We start from the raw sequence: 21,170 nt of genomic DNA on the forward strand, positions 1-21,170 counted from the left end.
TCTTTTTATGGTAGCAGGCACTTTGGAGATTAATTTAAAAAAAAAAAACGGAAAAAGTCATAACTGGGTTCATAAAATGAGTGTGCAGACAGTAACAAAAGCTGGCTGGCAGTTTTTAACAAGCTGGGAGTTTAATCTTGCAGGAATGGCATGAAACATCAGCGTCGGGGGTTGTTTCACAGTGCTGGGCTTTTTTTCTCCCCCTTTCCTCCTCGCATTCCTTCCCCCTTTCCCCTTGTTTGACGTTCTTTGTCCCGACCACTTGCACATGGAGGCTAAAGGAGACACCAGTGGCTTAATCCACCGCCAGAGGCACGCAAAGAACCCATCTGGGCCCAGAACCAAACATCGGGCCTTCTGCGCCTCCTGTGCGAGGCGCGAGGGAGGGAGGGAGGGAGGGCGGGCGCTTGGAAAGCGAGGGGGGAGAGGGAAAGAAAAATGAGCGGGAGACAGAAAGGTAGGAAGTACGAGAGGGGGTGAGGAGGGGGAGGGGGCACGAAGCGGGCCACACTGATGCACAGCATCTCTGCGGTTTCCACTCGTGACCCCGTGACCCTATACATCCTGTTGAAGGAGCGGAGGGGGGAGGAGGGAAAGGGGGGGGGGGACGAGCTGGCATCCAACGCCACTCGGCGGCATGCGTTTGCATGTGTGCAACGTGAACGGATAGAAATATCAGGGGAGGTGATGCTAAAGAGCTCGACGTGTCCCCCAGGTGTGATTTCTCACACCCCTCTTCCCTCTTCCTGTGTGTTTACATACGCTCCCTACAGAAACTTGTGGGGGAGGAACAATGGCCTCTCCGACATTCCCACTCTCCTGCTGAGAGCTCTCGTTTGTCTCCTGCATTCCTTTGCCCATTCATCTCTTTCTATCTGTCCCCTCCTGGACAGAAAAAAAGCCCCTCTTGCTAACCCTTCACGGGAGGAGGGGTCTGATTGGGCATCTTAAAAACCCCTGAGTGGAATCAGACCCCCTCGGACACAACCCCACAACCCCCCCCCTGTTTTACTTGGTTAGTGAAGCAGCAAAGCTCAAAGAAAGGGCGGAGAAAGAGGAGATGCATTCTTTCTCTCCCTCTCGCTGTCTCTCAGTGTGTACCCGGGGTGAGTTGTGGCTTATTTTTAATGACTGGTTGAAAAAAAAAATTCAAAAAGGAGGGCTGGGTCTGTTCCCCGCCACACACACACACACACACACACACACACACACACACACACACACACACACACACACACACACACACACACACACACACACACACACACACACACACACATTACTGTAGCTGAGTCTGGGACTTTCACAGAGAAGTCTTTAATTTGCACTGGGGCCTGGCCTCCCACACTGCACAGCCCAAACCACCCACTTACAGCCAGGCACAGTTCCTGAGTTACTCCGGCGTGCTCCCTCCCCTCCCGAGCAGTGAAAGCAGCATGAACTCACAATTTAGCTGTCAGGAAAAAAAACTCTCAAAACTCCCAACATCCTAGCGAGACAACCCAAATAGCTGCGTCTCTTTGTCGGAGCCTCGGCTGCACATCCTGACCCCTCGTGTGTGTTTTCGTCCCCCGCGGGGATTTGCGCTTGCAGGCGATGCCCTGCCCAGGTTTAGCCGGCAGGAGCCACGAGGATCATCCACAGTCAACACCAAAGGAAATCCTTTTGGGGCTTTGCTTTTCCTTTGCTCCTTCTGATGACAAAACACAGACAGGAAGAGAAGAGCCCTGAGCGGGACAGCCCCTTCTTGACAGAGCGGCCTCCACCTGATCAGACACGCCGAGCGTGCTGTTTACAGCCGCGCAGTCACCCTCAAAGCAAATCACTTATGTTCCGATGGGGAAAACTGCTGTAGGTGTGTTTTTTTGGTGCCGTGTGGGGGGGGGGACAGCAGGGGCGCGCTGCCGCAGCCATTCTTTACGTCGCTGGAGCCCCGGCGGCTCCTCCCCGTGCCTCTCTCGCCCCTTTCAGGCTCAGAAAAAGGAGAAGAGGAATGAATGACATCCTCCAGTGTGCGCTTCCTGTGTCAAAACAAATCCAAACGCTCCTCTTCCTCCCCGAATGCCTATAATCAAAGCATTCCAGGCCGTAATGAGCGGGGGCCAATTAAGTCGTAAGCAAACACAAACACCTCAGCAGCTGCTAAACAAAGCTCCGGGTCCTGCACGCGGAGCCCGTGGACTGGGATTCTGCTTCAGAGCAAGCCGCCGCCTGCTCTGCTCCCGGAAACACACCAATTACGCGTGATTGATATGATGATATGGCAATTTCTGCACAAAAGCGCTCAGCGAGTGCCTACAGGTGCGATTCCGTCTGCGGAGGCAGCGATCGCACATTTGGGTCAGTCAAAAGGTGCAGTCTGGACCCGCTGCACACTTGAAAGCAGCTGACGCGGTGATGACACCTAGTGGGGATTTGGTGCTGCAGGTCGGACGCTTGCGCCTGGATTAAAACAAGTGGTTTGCTACTAATTGGATTCCAGGAGGAGTAAAATATTAATCAGGGAGAGTAAAGTTCACACAGATGTGAAACTTTGTTCTGAACGGGCACATCTGACGCTCACGCGCTCAGGGCGGCGCCGAGGCGGAGGGAGGGGATGCTGAGTGCTTCTCTCGCCCCGCGCCAGTGAGAGAGCGACAGCGCAAGTTCCCACTGGCTCGCATTCTCAGACAGTCATGACAGGATGAAGTAATTACTGAGTGGCTGACACACCAGCATGGCTGAGGATTTATCTCCTCCGGGAAGAGCGATAGCCAAATCGCAGTCTACCCTCATCCCGCTCCCAGTTCGGGCCCGATCCCGCCGCCGCGAGACACCGCAGTCACGCGCCCGCGCCTCTCAAAGCGCGGCGGAGGCCCGGGAACGGCGCCGCCTCGGCCCGGCCCTCGCTTCCTGTCAAACACACCCGCCAGCACCATCAAAGCGGCAGGGACGGCGGCGCGGTGCAGCTGTGAGCGAGCGAGCAGCAAAGAGAAAGGCGGGCGACACCGGAGCGCTGTGTAATTGACAGCCGCTCCCTGGATAATGGCTCCACCTCAGAGGTCGGCGGCTTTGATCCGCTGACACGCAGGTGGATTCACATGCACAGGAGGCAGGGGCTTATCTGGCCCTGTAATTAAAGCAGGAAACAGTGAATCCTGTGTTTGACTGGGGTGAAGGCTTGGAAGGAAGGAGCGTTTCTGGGCAGCGTCCTCGCTGAACGTTTGTGTGATTTGCCATGTCTCTAAGGCAAACGTACATCAAGGAGCCAATCAGTCATGACTCAAGGCTTACAGTATGTCACACACACTCACTTGCGCAGGTTTTTTTTTTCCTGTTTCAGAGTCTTTTTTGTATCCAACACACTTGTAAAGTTGATAAGACTGACGACGTGCCAAAAACAACGCCTGACAGCAATATCAAGACAGAACTTGTGGCGACAGGGACTAAGATTAGTTAGAAAATAGAAGTGGGGCTCCCTCTAGTGGCGACCAACGAGAATTAAAAACTAAGAACGCATGTATTTTGTATTTACTGCCTCTGGTATGAAAAAGCTTTTTGTTTGAATTGTTTTAATATGACACAGTGGAAAATAAAGCTGATTATCCACATACAAAGACTTTTTTTTGCAAAATAAGCTTAATAAGCAGAAAAGTCTCTTTTCTACATTCACATGTTAGCGTTTGCCATTTTAATCAATAACCACATTTTCACCTGACCTCATTATCTTCCTTGCTCTGTTTGGCCGTTTCATGTGGATTAAATCAAATCTGGCATTAACGTTGCCCACAGCAAAGAGGAATTAGGAGGCAGATGAAAGTGATGAAAGCACAGAAGAAAGAAAAGCAAAAATCAGTCAAACTATGCAAAGTGAAAAAAGTAGCAAACAGAAGTCCCACACGTCGGTCCCTACTTAAAGACGGAGCTTTTTACAACCACAACCTTAAAACCGTACACACTGCACTGTAACTGTTCTGTGTTGCTGCACCTTCTCAATGAAACACTCTGATGAGCAGGATATGATATAATTAATGGGAGCTGTTGTTTTTGGTCCTTCCAGCGGGGAGGACCCCCCCCCAGAGCCTCGCACTTTAATCAGTTTAAATGCCAATACATTTAAACAAGTGGCATTTCAATATCTGCGTCCCCAAGAAAACATTAATCATGATTAATGTCAAGCAAGTACTGATGAGCTGGGAGAATTTCTGAATCAAAGCGAGGGTAATGATGCTTTGGGGAACGCGTAGGTAGAGCAAAGAAACGAATGAGATTCTGTGAAAAATGACTTTACAGCACGAGAAGCAGAAATGAAGGGAGCGAAAAAACATAGAGGCAACGGTGATCGTCTTGGCCAGTGTCGTCCAAACGCAGGGGGCGAAGTGGTGAGAATGAGCACATTGTCTAAATTTACACAAACTCCAGCTGCCAGTTTATGGCACAGATCATTTACATTCGTCTTGCAGTTGTTTTATTTATGACTCGATGATTCAACACCTGCCCGCGCATGAGGGCCCCCATGACTAATGACTTCCTGGATCAGCGTGTCAGCAGCCGATCCTTCGTTAACTCGTTTCCAGTAAGACCTCTCTCGTTTACAATGGATTAACCCGAGCCCACATGACTACGGCCTAGTTGGATCAGCGTGTGCGGCCGGCGCGCATGTGTTTATGAGCGCGGCACGTCGAGCCCTGTCTGAAAATAGAACGCAGGGAGCCACTAGGTGAGCACACAGGCAACGCAGATGGTCGGTCAGAAACACAGGGGCCACAGACGGCTCATCCGCCTCACAGCAGGGTGCCAAAGGCCCCCATCTACGCTCGAGGCCTCAAACTGGTGAGTGGCACGAGTTGTTTTTTTTTCATTTGAGCTCCAGATCCTGAGATGAACCCTCCTGAACAACAGAGGGGGAACTCGGCCTGACCTAAAATAAGCGGACCCCGCAGAGGCGCGTGTCTGTGCCAGGCGCTGCTCAGCGTGATGCAGGCGCCACACCTGTCTCCCCTCCCTCCATCAGAGACATGACACCGAAATAAACCGGGGGCTGGAGGCCGATCGCCGCTTCACGGCACGCGCGGGCAGATGGGGAAGCAAATGGCACGTAGGTTAAGTATCAGTACGCTCAAATGCTGCGGAGTCATGAGCACATGACGCCAAGTTTAACAGCAGCGTCAGTAGTTTGTTAGTCATAGAAGCACATGTCGCCACAATAAAATAGGTTTAACTTTTCGTTATTACTTAATTACCATCATTTGAAATCTGTGTTTTAATTTGAAAACTTCACAAACCCTAAAAAATATTTACTAAGGTACGATATGTCATAGTTTTTTAGCCGTTTACACATTTAGGAAGATTCACCCATTTCCATGTGAAGCATGAATAAGCAGAAAGCTAGCGATGGGCGTTGACACGTTCAGCGTCAAGCCTTCCACAATAAAAACACCTTTACCGGGTTCAGGTTTTCACAGTAAAGGTCAGCAAAGCATTTTAATGTTGTCCTGCTGAGCACTTCGTCGTTAAATATCATTATTCTCATATAGTAACTTGTGCTGAAAGTCCCTTCTCTTCATTACAATTTATTTTAGGACTAACTCGCAACTTTATGTCTCTTTGTCCGCGAAACACTTTATTTTGAAAACCGCATCTCCTAACTTCCTTGCGCCTGCAGCTCTCCACCGGGCATCATGGCTCACTGACAAACACAGCAACACAGCAGCGTATTTTTTTTACTTACAAAGCCGAATCCAGTAGTCACACATGCCGAGCAGCGCGCTGTACAAACACCGGAGAAACGTCATGAAAACCTGCGATCTGGCAACCCTGAGCTGAGCTGAGGTGACAGGACGAGTCCTCTCTCCCGCTTTTCCTCTTTCACTCTGACGATACTGGATCTAATGTCAGGATGTGGACGCGCCTCGATGCCCCCCCCCCACTATCACTTAATAAAACTAACTTACTCAGCTGACGCTATAACAACAGCAGTGAAACACAAGTTTCCTTTTAATACCTCGACCTCTAATAATTAAATGTTATCATGAAAATGAAATGAAAATCAAGCTATTTATTCAGTTATCGTTTTTGTTATTTTAAGTAATTTTGTAAAATATTCAAAATAATTAAATCCATACTTTCATTGTGTCCAAGTGTTTTTATAATAAACAAATCGGATATCATGATAATTGCTTAACGGATTGATTTATTGACATTGTCTGGCTTAGACTGTGACTAACTGTAATTACTCCATTAATAAAATACAGCTAGAGGTTTACGTCAAGTATTCTGCCAAGACATTCTGCCATTACAAATATTTTTCGGGTTACATAACACAACTAACTTGGAGCATTTACAGAAAATGTGACTCCGTGTGACTTCCTGACCTCACCAGTCTGTGTTACCAGCTAAACAAATGGTCAAATCCAGGGGAAGTGAACTCCCTGCAAAGCAACAGCTCTCTGGGCCTAATGCGACCACAGGAGACCTTTTCAAATGCACTTGAAAATAAAAGATTCTCAAAACACAGTGGGAATCTCACACAGGGCCTTCGGTGGTCTGTTCCTGTGCCACTTATATTCAGAAAACAAGGGAAATCCAAATGAATTAATTCTGACAACCTCTCCCAGAACAGAACCCTTGGAAAAGTGCCAGTGATGGCAGCGATTGTTGTTAATTGGGTCAAGCTGTCTGGCAGTTTTCATCCACCCACCTGCACTACTACTATAAAAAGGAAAGGCAGCGGTGCAGTGCTGTGTTGCTCTGAGCCCCTGGGGGCACTGTTGTACAGGCTTTATTTTGGCCTGTGGTGCCGGGAGCATGATGTGATTTCAAAAAGAAAAGTCTGCACACATAAACAGCGATTCTGAGCTTCGGGCTTTTCCAGAATGCAGAACTGGGCATTTCGAACCAAGTTGTAAAGTAAAGGACGTCTTTATAGCTGTTGATTCTTTCTGTTCTCATGGTACTTTCCCCTAAAAAGAGCATGAGCTGTTCTTTTGCTCGACTGACTTTATTATATAAATGCTTTAAATATCTGTTTTCCGGCATTTCCCGCATCATCGAAAAACAAGTTGCTCCCATTGAGGATTATCCCTGACTCATAGCTGACATCAGTGAGTGAATATTATTCAAATCAGACAGTGTAGATGCTTTTCCTGTCATTATTCACTGAATGACTTTGGCAGCACCTCCAGCGTGTTTTTTTTTTTTTTTATCGGGACGTCTACATGCGTCAAATGCTTATTTGAGGAAGGCTTTATTGAGCGCAACGCCTGGAAATTCACAGCCATTAAATCTAACATTGTCCAATGGGCACGAGGTGGAGGCCTGAGCTTTGAGAGAATCCTCACCTCTGATCGACAGCGGCTGTGGATAATTGACAGCGGGTGAGTGAGCCGGAGAAACCGAGGGTGAGAGCGAGACAAACACTGAACTATGGCAGCTTTCCCAGACGTCAGACCTGTGTGCGTTCCCTTTTCTAAGTGAAGGTCATTCCCGCTCCGCGAAACAACAGGTTGATTTACTCCCCACACCTAAATGCTCCCGTGCTGCAGCTGCAGTTTAAGGAATGGAGCCAAAGACAAAGCAGAGCGAAGAGGTGATGAATACGTTAACTCGAGACGACGTGGGGTGGAGGAGCCGGGGCTTAGAGGCAGTAAAATCCTCACATTAACCGATTGCTATGGATTTTCCCAAGCTCGTGAAAGAGGATCTGCTCCAGATTTCGTTAAACCAATCCAAAGGAGCCGACGCGGAGGCCAACGCGTCCGTCCGAGGCGGGCGAACGCAGCCGCAGCCACTCCACGTTCAAAGAGGGGAGATCAAAGTACAGAACCGCACTCGCGGTCTCTTTCCGCGGGATTAAAAAGATCATCAATAATAATGCGGCGGAGCAGAGCGGCGCGGTGGGCGAACTGGAGAGGAGCACGGGCGCCGCAGTGGGTGATGGGCTCCCGTGTGTTTGTGTGAGCGCTCGGCGGTTCGCCACAGGGACGAGAGGGAGCGAAACCATAAGTACGGCCCGCTTTACTGGACCCGGGGCCCGGGCCGTCCTTCAGAATCATGCAATATTCACTACAACAACGCTCACGTCTCACTTTGAGCTCCCAGTCAATCTCCAGTGAAATATATGAACGTGTGCATTTGAGTGAGTGAGTGAGTGAGTGAGTGAGTGAGTGAGTGAGTGAGTGAGTGAGTGAGTGAGTGAGTGAGTGAGTGAGTGAGTGAGTGAGTGAGTGAGTGAGTGAGTGAGTGAGTGTTTCTCCCTCATGGAGACATGATGGATAGAAACTCAAAGTGTACAAGCCGTGACTGGCAACCATCAGTTATGTGTAGTTTTTCCAGGGATGGAAGACGTATTGAGATCATTTATGTAAGTAAAAGCTGGTGTGAAGCCAGACTTGCAAAAGTCGTGAACCGATCAATGTTTTATTCACTATACAGTCTGAAGCTGAAACCAAAATCGTGGACATTGCAGGCTAATTACTGCCAGCGCTGAGAAGAACAGCGAGGCAGGTAACACGGAGCGGAACCGAGATCTCTTCCTCTGCTCCTCCATCACTGTCTCGCCACAGGAGGAGGAAAAAAGGGGGAGCTAATTAATTATAGTGAGTGACGACGCGGCGGTGAAGGTCCGAGCAGGTGATGAATGGCGCCGGGGAAGGATCTGGCGCCGCCCCCTACGTGCACGAGCGACCACGGCGCATCACTCCAAGCCGCCTCCCCTCTCCGTCTGAGCTCCGAGCGAGCTGCGACGACGCTACACCCAGCTTGGCCGTTCGCTCCAGGCCGCGGGGAGGAGGCGAGAGGAGACGGCGACGGTACAGTAGCATCAACACCCCACTTTAATCCCCACACTTCACTTGACGAATGGCCGTCATTATCGCTCCCTTCCTGGAGGGTAAAGATCCCAATGTTGCTCTTTCAATCTTATCACTCCCCATTTATAGATAAATAACTACCACCACACAATAGAACAATCAGCGGCATCCTCCATTGCCTTTAATTGCGTTGTTAGCTTGAACTGTCAGTAGACGTGTAATAATAAAAACACTGGGGCACAGCTTCAAAGTTGGGCTAATTTCATTAAATTAATATGGAAATTATAGTCTTGGATGATGTTGAAGCAGTTGAAGCCATTAAATAAATGCTTATTCAGAGCCAAGGTAAGCCCTTTGAATGGATTGAACTACTTTTCCAATTCTTCCAATTTGCAGTAAATGTGTTTAATTAGCTGCTTACAACCTCGTTGGTGAGACGGGGAGCCTGTGTCTTTCAAGAGGCGTAATTAAACTAGAACGGGGGAGCGTGACGCGCGGCAGCGACTCCACGGGACCCAGGCGACGGCGGGTCCGCGCGGCATCAGCAGCCGAGCCCCCCGGATCCACGAGGCTCACACACGAGAGGCGGCAGCCGGAGAGCTTTACGGCTCAACTAAGCTCCAGCGTGGAAACAACAGTTCTGCATTCACCGCTTTGTGTTCGGGAGGAAAACTGGGTCAGATGAATAATAGTGCAGAGGGGCTTTGAGAAGCGAGTCAAGTGAAACTATTTCATCTGATGGCCCTTGATTCAATATGAAAGTGCAGTTTGAAATAAATTCTGCATCAGATATAAACACACAGCGCATCTATAATATACACTGTCCATATATGTGTCAATAGGTAATAGTAGGTATTGATGTTCCCACCAACCTGTGCTGCTCTGGATGGTTCTGACGGTGGTGGAGCGTGGGGGGGAGTGGGCCCGCCGCTTGCCCGCCGCGGCGCCACCGCCCTCCTCCTCCTCCTGCGAGCAGCCCTTCTCGATGGCGCGCACGTAGCTGTGGCTCCGCATGCGGAAGCAGCCGGGCACGGGCAGGTCCAGGGCGTCCACCGCCTGCGACTCCATCTCGCTGAACACCGACTCGCACACGGCCTCGATCTGCCCGTTCACCTCCACCTCGCTCACCTGGGGGCGGGCGGCATGCGTGTGGCCAACACACACACACACACACACACGCACACACGCACACACACACGCACACATACACACGCGCACGCACACACACACACAGATACACACGCACACATGCACACACATACAGAAGAACACACATGCATTTGTGGGGGGAAAAGACAAACGCACACAAGCCTAGATTAAATAGAATATGATACAGATGCAAACTCCAGTTAATGAGTCAAGCTTCAGTAGACAGGTTGTTTCTGCTGGAGGGTTCTCCTCTCCTACTGCAGATATTTTATACATTTTCATATTAAATTTTGAGTTATGGGTAACACCATATATTTATTATTACCCATTAGAGTTGGTTGTTCAGGTACCGCGTCACATAGCTGTGATGCTACTACTTCAGTGTCTAGTGAAGCTTTAAGATGCATATAGAAATGTACATTTTGTTAACAATAAAACAAAACAAAAGCAAAACAAACATGTCCATGGAGTGCAGAGGAGGAGGAATCACTGCAGGTTAAAAAGTCAGGGGGCCACACAGGAGTGAAGGGCGAGAGTGTTGTTAATAAAGGTGGGATTTCAGGAGGTCTAGCCAGCTGGTGCAGTTCGGGTTTAAAGAGAACCGGAACAAGACAAGAAACCAAAATAACACTGCAGACGTGTGGTTATGTGAGGGGAGAGAACGTCAACCTGCATTCCATTCCTTTACATTGCTCTTGTTCAGCGAGTCCAAGCGGAGAGAGGGTTTCAGGACGCCTGCGCAGGAGGCAACACACAGGAATGGCATGTGGCCGGGGACTAATGCTACTGGACAAACTATGGAGCTTGGAGTCAGAAAGGTTTGTGGACCTCGATTCAACCCTGTGAGCTTCCCTTTTTGGTGCATCACTTCACACTCAATGCACAGAGAGAGAGAGAGTGAGTAAAATAGAGAGCCTAGCAGCACCTCTTTTATTCAGTGGCATTTTTGTAGATGCCAGGTCCAGTGTGTCATTCTCCCCCGGGCCTGTTCTACGCCAGGACTTGAAGGGATGTCTCAGGGGTCCATCATTCAGCTAGCGAGGCTAAGTGCTGCCCTTGGGCTTTGGAGAGGAGTACATATCCCCCTCGCCGAGGCAGAAAGGTAAGCTAAGCTGCCCTGTCACTCCGAATGATGCGAAGTATGAAGCTGGGCGCAAGATCCGAGATGAGCGACATCTTATTTTGCAGCAGCTGTGACAATAACAGGCATCCGCTGTCTCCACGCCAGTTCTCTGATATGTTCCATAACCATCAAATTAGGGACATTATGAAGCAGGTGCCAGACTGAGGAAACAATTTGTAGGCCTTTTTAGTCATTTTGCTTCTCAAACTCAGACACAAGAAGCACGTACATTCAGCAGTAATCATCAGAGTCCAGGAAAACAGCTTCGTCCTGTTCATACTTTGCCAGATGGTGACCCGGTGGTTAATTTAGGCCTCAGGACTGCAACTGATTGGATTTCCTCCCCCTGCACGACCTTATTGGACATAGCAGTTAAGGTACAGGGGGTGAGCGGGCCGACGGCAGAAAGGCTCGGGCCCCTGGGTGCCACTAACCTGGCTGATGGTGCTCATTGCTCTCATGTAGCTTTCATTTCGCGAGCGGAATTTAGGCGAGGCCAGCAGCCCTGCCGGGTCCAAGCTGTCCAGACTCCTATTGATGGAAACCTCACTCACCGCCCGCAGGTAGCTGTGACTCCGTATCTGCAGCTTGGGCGAATGCTCTGTGGAAATCCTGCCGCAGGGAAGGAAAGAGGACAAAAAGAATAAATAATTGAAATGCAGGGAAAAGAGGGAGCTCGGCTGAAGGTAAAGAACAGGAAGGAGAGGGACAGAAGCGAAGCAGCAGAGGGAGAGTTAAGATGAGAGCGGGAGAAAGTCCTTAGCAGTGTGTGTGAACGGGAAGATACAGATCCATCCACAATAGCTTCAGGAAACACCCTTATCTAATCAACAAGCGCAGTACTATTGAGAAACAGGCCGTAGCTGAGCTAGTCTGTCCTTGAAGCACACTAAAACACTGTGTACATTCAATCCAACTCAATTCAGCTTTATTCATATAGCGCCGATTTACAACAAGGTTTAAGTGTGTGTGTGTGTGTGTGTGTGTGTGTGTGTGTGTGTGTGTGTGTGTGTGTGTGTGTGTGTGTGTGTGTGTGTGTGTGCGTGTGTGTGACAAAGACGAGCATGATCACATCCAATCCCCACAGAAGATGAGGTGTCTCATTAACTCTCATCTGTATCCAGTCACACCGCTTAGCTTGCTTGACACCTATGTGCAGGTGTGTGTGTGTGTGTGTGTGTGTGTGTGTGTGTGTGTGTGTGTGTGTGTGTGTGTGTGTGTGTGTGTGTGTGTGTGTGTGCAGCAGGTTAACATGAGCTAAACAACTCAGAAATTGTGGGAACATTATTCTGTTCCAACTAAGAGAAATGTGTGTATTCTAGTTCTATCAGCTACAGGAAGCTAAGGTCCAGCTTCTAACTGTATTTCCTTCATTCCCACGTGTGGATATAAAAACATTTGCGCACACACAACTCCTAATCTCTGCCTCCAGGTCAGGTTGGCTTTAATTATGTATTTCCTCCTTAAAATAGAGCGTGGTTAGCACAGCAAGGCCAACTGGATTACTCACTCCTGGATAAAAGAACAGAGGGGAGAAGATGGAGGCTGGAGGAACAGGTAGTAGGGGGCCAGATGAGCTACTGAGATGGGAATAAGGGCGGTGATTTCATTAGAACGGTTACTAAATTTAAAAAGCATCTCCATGTAGCCAAACTGTCTTCTGAGGTCTTTAATCTTGAGCAGAATTGACTGGGAGCTCCTGTATCAAAGCTTTCAACGGTGACTCACTCTCACCGGGTAAATTTCTTTAACGTAGTTCATTCTTTTTTAACCACAGCTTTCCAAACAGAGGTGTTCTTCAGCAGCGCTGCTTCCAATTCAGAGCTGCGTTTTCAATGGTTGTCGAGCTAAAGCTTTATTAGCTAACTTTTATCTCTTTAATTATCTCTGTCTAGCCGTCATGGTAAAAAAAAAGGGGTAAAATGATTATTCATTATGGTAATAGGTCTTCAGTTTTTAGAAATTTCCTTTATCTCTTGAAAATAAATAAATGGTGTATTAGTACGTTTGCCAAAATAGGCAAGAGTAAATTTGTAGTGTACAATAAATTAGAAAACTTTGTGTTTCAGCGCCTCCATGCTTCTGGGTCAACATACTCCCATGGGTCACCTGAAGTCTAAAACCCCAAAAGTAACCTTTAAGTCAAGCAAGAATCTGTTTTTTTTAAAACTCCACTTTTGTAGTTGGGCATAAATCATCCGTAACAACCACCCAGTCTGTGACTGCAGGTGATGCACAGAGGAATCAAGTCAACGAACTTTCTACCTACACCATTATCTCTGTCCACGCCTCATGGTGATTTCCCTGTGGGGCTGATTATAGGCCGGATCAGGGAAGTCCATTGTGCCAGTTGAATGGCAGACCCAGCCTGTAATCAGCGTCACCTGAGGGAGGAGGTCAGTCTGTCCCAGGTTGTCCCTCAACGGAACAAGTGACATTAATGAATACGCCGCCGTCTGCCACTCAGGACTCACGCCTGTCCAAAGCTGTCTGCTGATTTCTCCTTTCTGTCTCTATCGTCTATCGCCTCTCCTCGCTGCTGCCTAAGAGGCTTTCTCTGTCCGGCTCCGCCGTCCTCTTTACCACCTTCTTCGTCGTCTGAGCAGAAGCGACGGGCGAGAGAATACCAAGGGTTTGTCTGCCAGAGACCCTGAGCACCTACGAGCACGCCTCAGTCTGCTGTGTGTTAGCATGAAGCAGGCTGTTAGCTTGAACAAAGCCCTCCACGTTCTCAGGAGACCTCCTTCACCAGTCAAAGGCACCGTGGCCACAGGACGGACCATGAAGCATATGGAGCAACCGAGCTGATTATTTCACCACCACCGCGGAGGGAAACGCACACACACACACTCGTGCCAGATCCCAGAAGCGCATTGTGTGAAAACAAGATGTCAGCCGCTCGCTCTCTATCTCCGCCGCGCAGCCCTGCAGCCGGGTCGGTTCCACGGGGCCCCGTCACACGACGGCGGCCTTCTTCCAGGCCAAAGCCCAGTCATTAGAGGCCCGCGAGCCGCGGCGCCGGCGCTTACATAAGGGTGTGCGCATGTGTGCAGCCAGAAACAATGACGGGGCAAAGCTTGTGTTCTCGTCATCACTTTGCATTACACAGTTAATCAGTCCCAGCCTTGTGCTCAGCATTAAACCAGTGGCCAGTTCCTTTTGAAAGTCTGGTTAGAAGTCGCCAAGTAATAAAGATGAAGGAGGAACCTGCTTCATTATGTAAATAACAAAAACAATTAAGTCTCAATTTAATTTTTTTTACTGTTCCAATCAAGATTCCAAGTTAAGTAAATCAAAAATCTATTTGGTGTAATTAATGTAAATTCGGTGTGTGCGGCCTCATCTGTGAACAACATCCTCAGACTGCATTAAATCAGGGATTCCTCAGACTATGAATAGTTCATGAGCCAAAGCTGTGAAAAAGTACGCTGCCGAGTGGAGTCTCACGCAACCAGAGGCGACTTCACCAAACTCCTCGAGCAGCGAAGACAAGCTCTTAACCTCATGGGTTCAAAAGGAATCACTTCGGGGGAGAGAAAATATTCGATGACTCCTAACCCACAATGCAGTCCTTGAGAGCCCGGCGTGCGTTCCTAAGGGGCCTTCAGCCCGTTCGCGCAGCAGCCGCACACTCACTTGAGCGTCGTCATCTCGGTGAGCGACGGCTGCGTGGCCTTCAGGTAACTCGCCCGCCGCGCCTGCACCTTGGGCGACGGCTTGGGGCTGCAGTCCGAGTCGCCGCTGTCCTCCTCCGCCATGGCCTTGATGTAGCTGCCGCTGCGCATCCGCCGGCACGGGATCTCGTCGTCCTTGCCCAGCGGCGAGAAGCCGCTCCAGTCGTCCTGCGGCACCTGCGGAGACGGGCGAAGGGGGGTGAGCCGCCCTCCAGGCTGCAGGACGCGCTGGGCCCGGGATCAACCCGGGCCTCCGCTCCCCGGAGCGCGGCCTGGGATAAATACCTGTGTCGCACCGCGCATGTCGCGCATCGGTACGAGCAGCACTGCGGGGTCTGCCTTGATCACACCATCAGCCGGTGTGCGCCGGAGGCCTTCTTTGTGCGCCCTCTGATGCAAGCAGCATATCAAATGCAAGGAATCTACTTTTTTTTTGCCGTTTCCTGGCCTCCGTCTGCTCTCCTGATTTTTCACACACACTAATGACGGTGAAACTAAAAGGGAGGCAAAGCTACAGTCTCTTCCAGCCCTAATCTAAAAGAGAGAGAGAGGGAGTCAAAGACAGCAGACATGGCGAGAGAGAGGGAGAGAGACAGAGAGAGAGAGAGAGAGAGAGAGGGGGAAACAAAGAGGGTTTTGTTGGGCCAAACCGATGCAGCCCCAACATGAGTGGCTGTTAGAGCAGCGGCTCTGAAGAGAACGAAACGGGATACAGAGGAAGGGAAAAGTGCACGAGAGTCATTTAACATGCCGGGTGCAGCTAGGAAACCAAGTTCACCTTGATGTCAGGTGCAACCACGGATTGTGTTAACATCTCAGGAAAGAGCAGGTCTGTGATTAAAAGATCTGAAACGCTACCGCCGTGAACGAGCCCCGAGACGTTCTACGAAGGCAGAGCGTTTAATCCTGTTAACGTCAAGCGAATTTAAACCTTTCCAACCTGGGAATGTTGCACGGGTACATACAAATAAACGGGCATTACATTGTCTGTGTGTGATTCCATGTGTGTGAAGATCACACGCTGGATTAAGGGATCCCACAAGACACAAGCGCACAAAACACTCGACCCAGAGGTAACGGCGGCGCCGGCACCGGATGACGGATGGAGCGTGACATGTGAGGGCCGGTCCTGTCGCGCGGGTCCTACCTGCAGGAAGTGGCAGGTGCGTCCCTGCTCGGCCTTCACCAGAGCTTTATCCAGGTTGACGGAGGCCTTCTGGTAGACTTCCCTGGCTCTGCTCACCGTGAGCGTGGACGACCACGAGCTCTTCTTCAGCTGCACCTGTCCATCCAGCGGCCCCACCAGCTGCAGCGCGCCGCCGCCGCCCGCGCACGTCGAGCACTTGACGTCGTTGTTGCTGCGCGACGTCTTGAGGGAGTGAGCACTGATGGTGTTGTAGGACTCCATGAAGTACTGGGACTGGGACTTGTCCGGGTGCCGGCCCATGGTCATGACCCCGGAGGGCAGGCCCCCCGGGGCGTGGTGGTGGTACAGGCACACCTCCCGGTCCAGCGTGTCGTCCGAGCTCCAGTAGCCTGAAATGGCCGTGCGCATCTTGGGCTCCGACTTGGAGCGGTCCTTGCTCTTGCTGCGCTTGCTGTGCTTCAGGGTGCCGGAGGACGAGGGCGGGTCGTCGGGGCTGGATTTGCTGCCGTTCATCCGGCCGCTCCCGCCGCCGGCCCCCGAGGGCCCCTCCAGGGAGTGGGACTTGGTGAAGAGCTTCTGCACGGAGTGGACCAGGTGGCGGATGCGTCCGGGGCTGTCGCTGCGCTGGTGCTCCACCGCCGTGCGCTTGTACTGCAGCGTGTGGTAGCCCTCGCGCCGCACCGGCGCCTGCCGCTCGAACTGCTCCAGCAGGTTGGAGGGGACGTGATTGCCGTTGCCTCCGCCCCCTGCGTTGCCCTTGGCGCCCGCCGCTGGCCCGATGTAAGGCACCACCGCGCCGCACTCCTCCTTCAGCTCGTGGTGGGAGCTGTAGTGCCTGCGGGGGAAGGTGCAGCTGGCCAGGTCGGGGTAGGCGCCGCACTCGGACGGGTAGGAGGTGCACTGGCTGTAGCAGGCGCGGTCGGGGGGGGGCGCCTCCCCCCGGCCCAGCACGTAGGGCCGGCGGTCCGAGTGGCCCAGCGTCATGGAGTCGTAGGAGGGGTCGCAGGCCACCGCGTGGGGGTGACTGCGGCTGCTCGACAGGCCCTTCATGGTCATTGCGGCTCGCGCGTCCAGCTGCTGCTGCTGCTGCTGCTGCTGCTGCTGCTGCAGAGGCCTCGGAAGTCGCTCTACGGACGAACAAGAGACAAACAAACAGGAGAGAGAGAAAAACGGAATTAGAAATATCTCATATTTATATTGAGTCAAAGCACAGGGCAGCGTCTTCTGCTGCGTTCTTTTGAGGAAAATGCTTTTTGACGCGCCTTCACGGAGGAGACAACTCGCTGATGTTGACGGGACTCAGACCTATTATTCGCTTTCAACCTTTTATTTTTGTCCTTGAAAACTTCAAAAAGCTGCGGCGCCAAATATAGCGGGCGCTTGGCATGTGGTCCCTGACTTCCAGAATCTGTCCTCCAGCTTCCTCCTCTCGTTTGCTCCGGTAGACTTTCAGTAAAATAAATGAGACGACCGAGGAAATGGAGGGAAACAAAAGGAAGGAGAGGGATCGGGAATGATTTGAATCTATTTTCAGCTTAAGCGCGTGCTATTTTTATTCAAAGGTGCTGTTAGAAATGAAGCGTCTGAACAAAAAGTATAACAAGAGCTGGTGATCTGTGCCTTAAAATCTCAAACATTCAAAGTGCTCATTCCTTCAGTGTTTTAATAGATTAGGTAATACTCAAAAGTCCATTTATTTACCCCCCCCCACACACAAACACATCAAACGATCACAGCCTGAGCCTGCACTTTCACTCCGTACCTCCAGTTCTCCTCTAAGGGCAAACTAATTGGCCAGTAAAACCCAACTGACAGCTTCTGGGCCAGTTGAGGCGACCAGCAATAAATGACCTTTCCCTCACACGGTGACATGAAAACAATGGCATTCATCAGTGCCCTTAAACTGCTTTCCGTGCCCATCTGGGGCCGTGGCCGAGCCGGCGCTGACGCCACGCTGCTTCCAATGCACTGGAGGTAAAGCTAACAAGATAATAATGAGACACACACACACACACACACACACACACACACACACACACACACACACACACACACACACACACACACACACACACACACACACACACACACACACACACACACACACACTCCGGTGCGGTTCTGTGAAAGCAGTGTGTGGCTGCGGAATTCATTACTGCCATTTATAATGCAGTAGCAAAGGCCACGGCGGTGAGCAGAAAAAAAGAGGAGGAGGAAACTAAAGGAAGGCAGATAAGAGGAAATGAGGGAAACACAGCGGCAGAATGAAATATCATATCAGGCCTTCACATACGTAGAGGACACCACGGAGGCCACGGAATGTGTTTATGGGGATGAATGTATGTTTGGGGGGGAGGTTATTGTTTTCATTGATGTGACTGCCAATCGGATTAATTAAAAAAATCCAGGAAATCCACATGCAATTCCACGTCTGCAATAAATCAGGGATTAATTATTTTACCGTTAGAGGAGAAATGAGGAAATAAACGGCGCTCTGTCCCCACGTCTATCTGCAATATTCCAACTCCTGCAGCACACGCGGTGTCCGCTTCTCGCGGGGCACTTAAGTGGGCTGTGTCCAGCTAAAGGTATTCATTGCAGCTGACAGAGATCCCTTCTGTTGGCCGCTGAAGCACAGAATGTGACCTAAATAAAAAGGCCCTCGCGGTGATCCGTAGCAGCGTGTTTGTGGCACAGCTGTCTGCAGCACCGCACTAAAGCTGAAAAGCTGAAGTTGGGTCACGCTGGCGTTCTGCCTACCAGCCACACACACGCACGCACGCACGCACGCACGCACACATACACACACACACACACACACACACACACACACACACACACACACACACACACACACACACACACACACACACACACCCGGTGTGTCTGACAGGATGCGTAACCGTGCTGCATTTTGATGCCGTTAGCTTGTAAAGTGCAGTTTATGGACAAGAAGCAGCAGCTCTGCTGGTCGCGCCGCGTCCGTCATCTCGTCAGGTGTGGCCCTCAGTGACATGAGGGGAGCTCATGGACAGCTGTGGGAATGTGTTATGCTTTGTGTCCATCGCAGCCGGCTGACCCAGTTCTGTCTCTAACGATCTGGTGGCCAACCTGTGCACCGACTGGACGTGGACGTGCCATAGGACTCTATGAAATGCTAATAACACACTCCAGGCGAGGTCCTCCCAGTGATGTACAGTGAGCGCTTCTCTGGAATAGAAATGTTCTCCAAAGCTTATTTTATTGTGGACAAGAGCATGAAGCGACACCCATCCCCGGCCTGGCATAAAGCGAGGCTCAGGTTTCATTTAATGATTCCCGCCTGCTGCCGCTTATTTAGTGTGATCTGATAAGAAATATTACCTAGAGGTCTGTGCAGAGCGTAGTAGTAGATGCTAGAAGGAGGCGGAGGGCTGGGTGGAGTACAGTGGACTGATTTGTGTCTTGTTAGTGCTACCTCACGCCGCATTCTGTCGTGTTAAGTATTATTTTTGGGTGGTAATTGCACGCTGCTCGTTATTCGTGTCCCTAATTGATTTTTGGCTAAGCCCCTTATTTACTGATGTTGTGCATGACAGGCGCTCAGTCCCTTCACAGCGTGTAATCAAGTGACAGCGCTGAAGCATATTTCTCACCCGGAGCTGGTGACTGATGGATTGTGTCGGACCCGATGACGCCGTTTCAGATTTCAGTTGCTCAACTAAAAAGTTAATTGCACCAATATATTAAAAAAAGCTTAAAATGGGTGGGATTTTGGCGGGTTTCAGCTCGTGCATTTTAACATGAGAACTCCACTTCGTGTGAAGAGGCTTCAAGAACCACTGAGAGAAAACAGGCGAAACTAATTAGAATGTTAATTCAAAGTTTCTCTGGGCTCAGAAACACTAAACATAACAGACACCGCGTCACAGCAGCTCCGAGACAAAGCAAATGAACAGAAGTGGTATGAAAATGCAAAGCAACATTGACGCACGGCACGCCGGCTCCGCGGAGGGAGCAGAAATCAATAAGCCCCCGTTTGAGAAGACGGCTGGAAAAGAAAAGGCTGCTGTACAAACCGCCGCGAGTCCATTTTCCTCAATCAACATCAAACACTTGTTGCAAGACGGAGCTCTGGGCTCACAGAGGTTTTGTGAGGCCGCAGAAGGTGGTAAACCTGCCAGCAACATCTGCAAAGGTTCATCTGATGTTCACTCTCAGATTCTGACGTGAACATGATAATAAGTTTCTCTTCCCAAGTTAATTAAAAAGTGATGTTTAAAGTAACACTTTCTGCTGAGCCCCTTTAACAGACTCAGAGGAGCAGTCGGCTTTAACTATAAAATAAATTAATTACATCTAGCTTTTATTTAAAGCTTTAATAACCCGAAATGAAACACACACACACACACACACACACACACACACACACACACACACACACGGAAAAGTAGTGAGAAGACGTAGGGGCGATTTCCACTGTGAACGCGTGAATCTGTAAAAACCTCCCCCAGAGAATGATGTGGTGGAACATTTTAAGGACAGACAGGGACCAAAGAGCCGTCGCCGGAGCCGGTAATTTTTTGTGTGTGTGTTTTCGGATTATGCAGAAGTGGCTTTTAAGGATGTCGAGAGAAGCTGGGAGCCACTAACTTTAATGTCTTGCTGTTAAAATGAGTCTTAAATGATAGATGCCGCTCTCCGATGACTGTCGTCTCTGGCGGCTCGGCAACATTTTACAGAAATGTTTATATGATGTAGGTCCTAAACCGTCTGCCACAAAGAAAGTCAGAAAAATGGGAAACTAATTTCACGCTGGGTCATGTTCACGTTCAGCGCTGACAGACTCATACAAATGCGTTTGATGGTAGATAAGCAGAATCTCTTCACTCTATAACTAGTGTAACCATTTCAACCCAGCGAATCACTAGACCTCGACACAGACGCAGCTTTAAGGTGTGTTTTCTCCTCGTATTAGCTACATTATGAAAACACATGCTCTCGAGGATGGATGGATGTTCCCGGCTTCCACAAGACAGCTCCTTTGTCACAACCGAACTAATTAGGCCGGGTGTCAGGGCTCGCGCTGATAAATGACGGCCGCCTTGAGTTATGGCTCAGCAATCGCCAAGACACACGGCGGAGACAAATTCCTCCAGTGATGAGGTCTATTTGATCAAGGCAAACAAATTAACAGAGGCATTAGGTCTGGAGAACGCCTGGTTCTGCCGCCGGTCTCAGGCAGAGCCGTCACGGAGGTTGGTGGAACCTCAGACACAGACAGACTCGGCGAGAATGCAGCGACGCAG

The 21,170-nt window shown here is 50.2% G+C and overlaps 1 protein-coding gene across 3 annotated transcripts in view; it reads right to left on the reverse strand.

The window, feature by feature from the left end:
* The window catches only part of dlgap1b (discs, large (Drosophila) homolog-associated protein 1b), a 62,540-nt gene that overhangs the window by 13,196 nt on the left and 28,174 nt on the right, over positions 1 to 21,170 (reverse strand). For 2 of the 3 annotated variants that reach the window (XM_029149491.3, XM_029149494.3), the window contains exons 3-6: positions 15,883 to 17,009; positions 14,698 to 14,912; positions 11,496 to 11,673; positions 9,662 to 9,917 (exon numbers count right to left, since the gene is read on the reverse strand). In XM_029149491.3, coding sequence (XP_029005324.1) covers positions 9,662 to 9,917; positions 11,496 to 11,673; positions 14,698 to 14,912; positions 15,883 to 16,938 — 1,705 coding nt within the window. In that variant the 5' untranslated portion in view covers positions 16,939 to 17,009. The remainder of the gene's footprint in view (positions 1 to 9,661; positions 9,918 to 11,495; positions 11,674 to 14,697; positions 14,913 to 15,882; positions 17,010 to 21,170) is intronic. The other variant, XM_029149493.3, reaches the window with a different exon arrangement.

Source organism: Betta splendens, chromosome 4, assembly GCF_900634795.4.
Source record: "Betta splendens chromosome 4, fBetSpl5.4, whole genome shotgun sequence".
Taxonomy (NCBI): domain Eukaryota; kingdom Metazoa; phylum Chordata; class Actinopteri; order Anabantiformes; family Osphronemidae; genus Betta; species Betta splendens.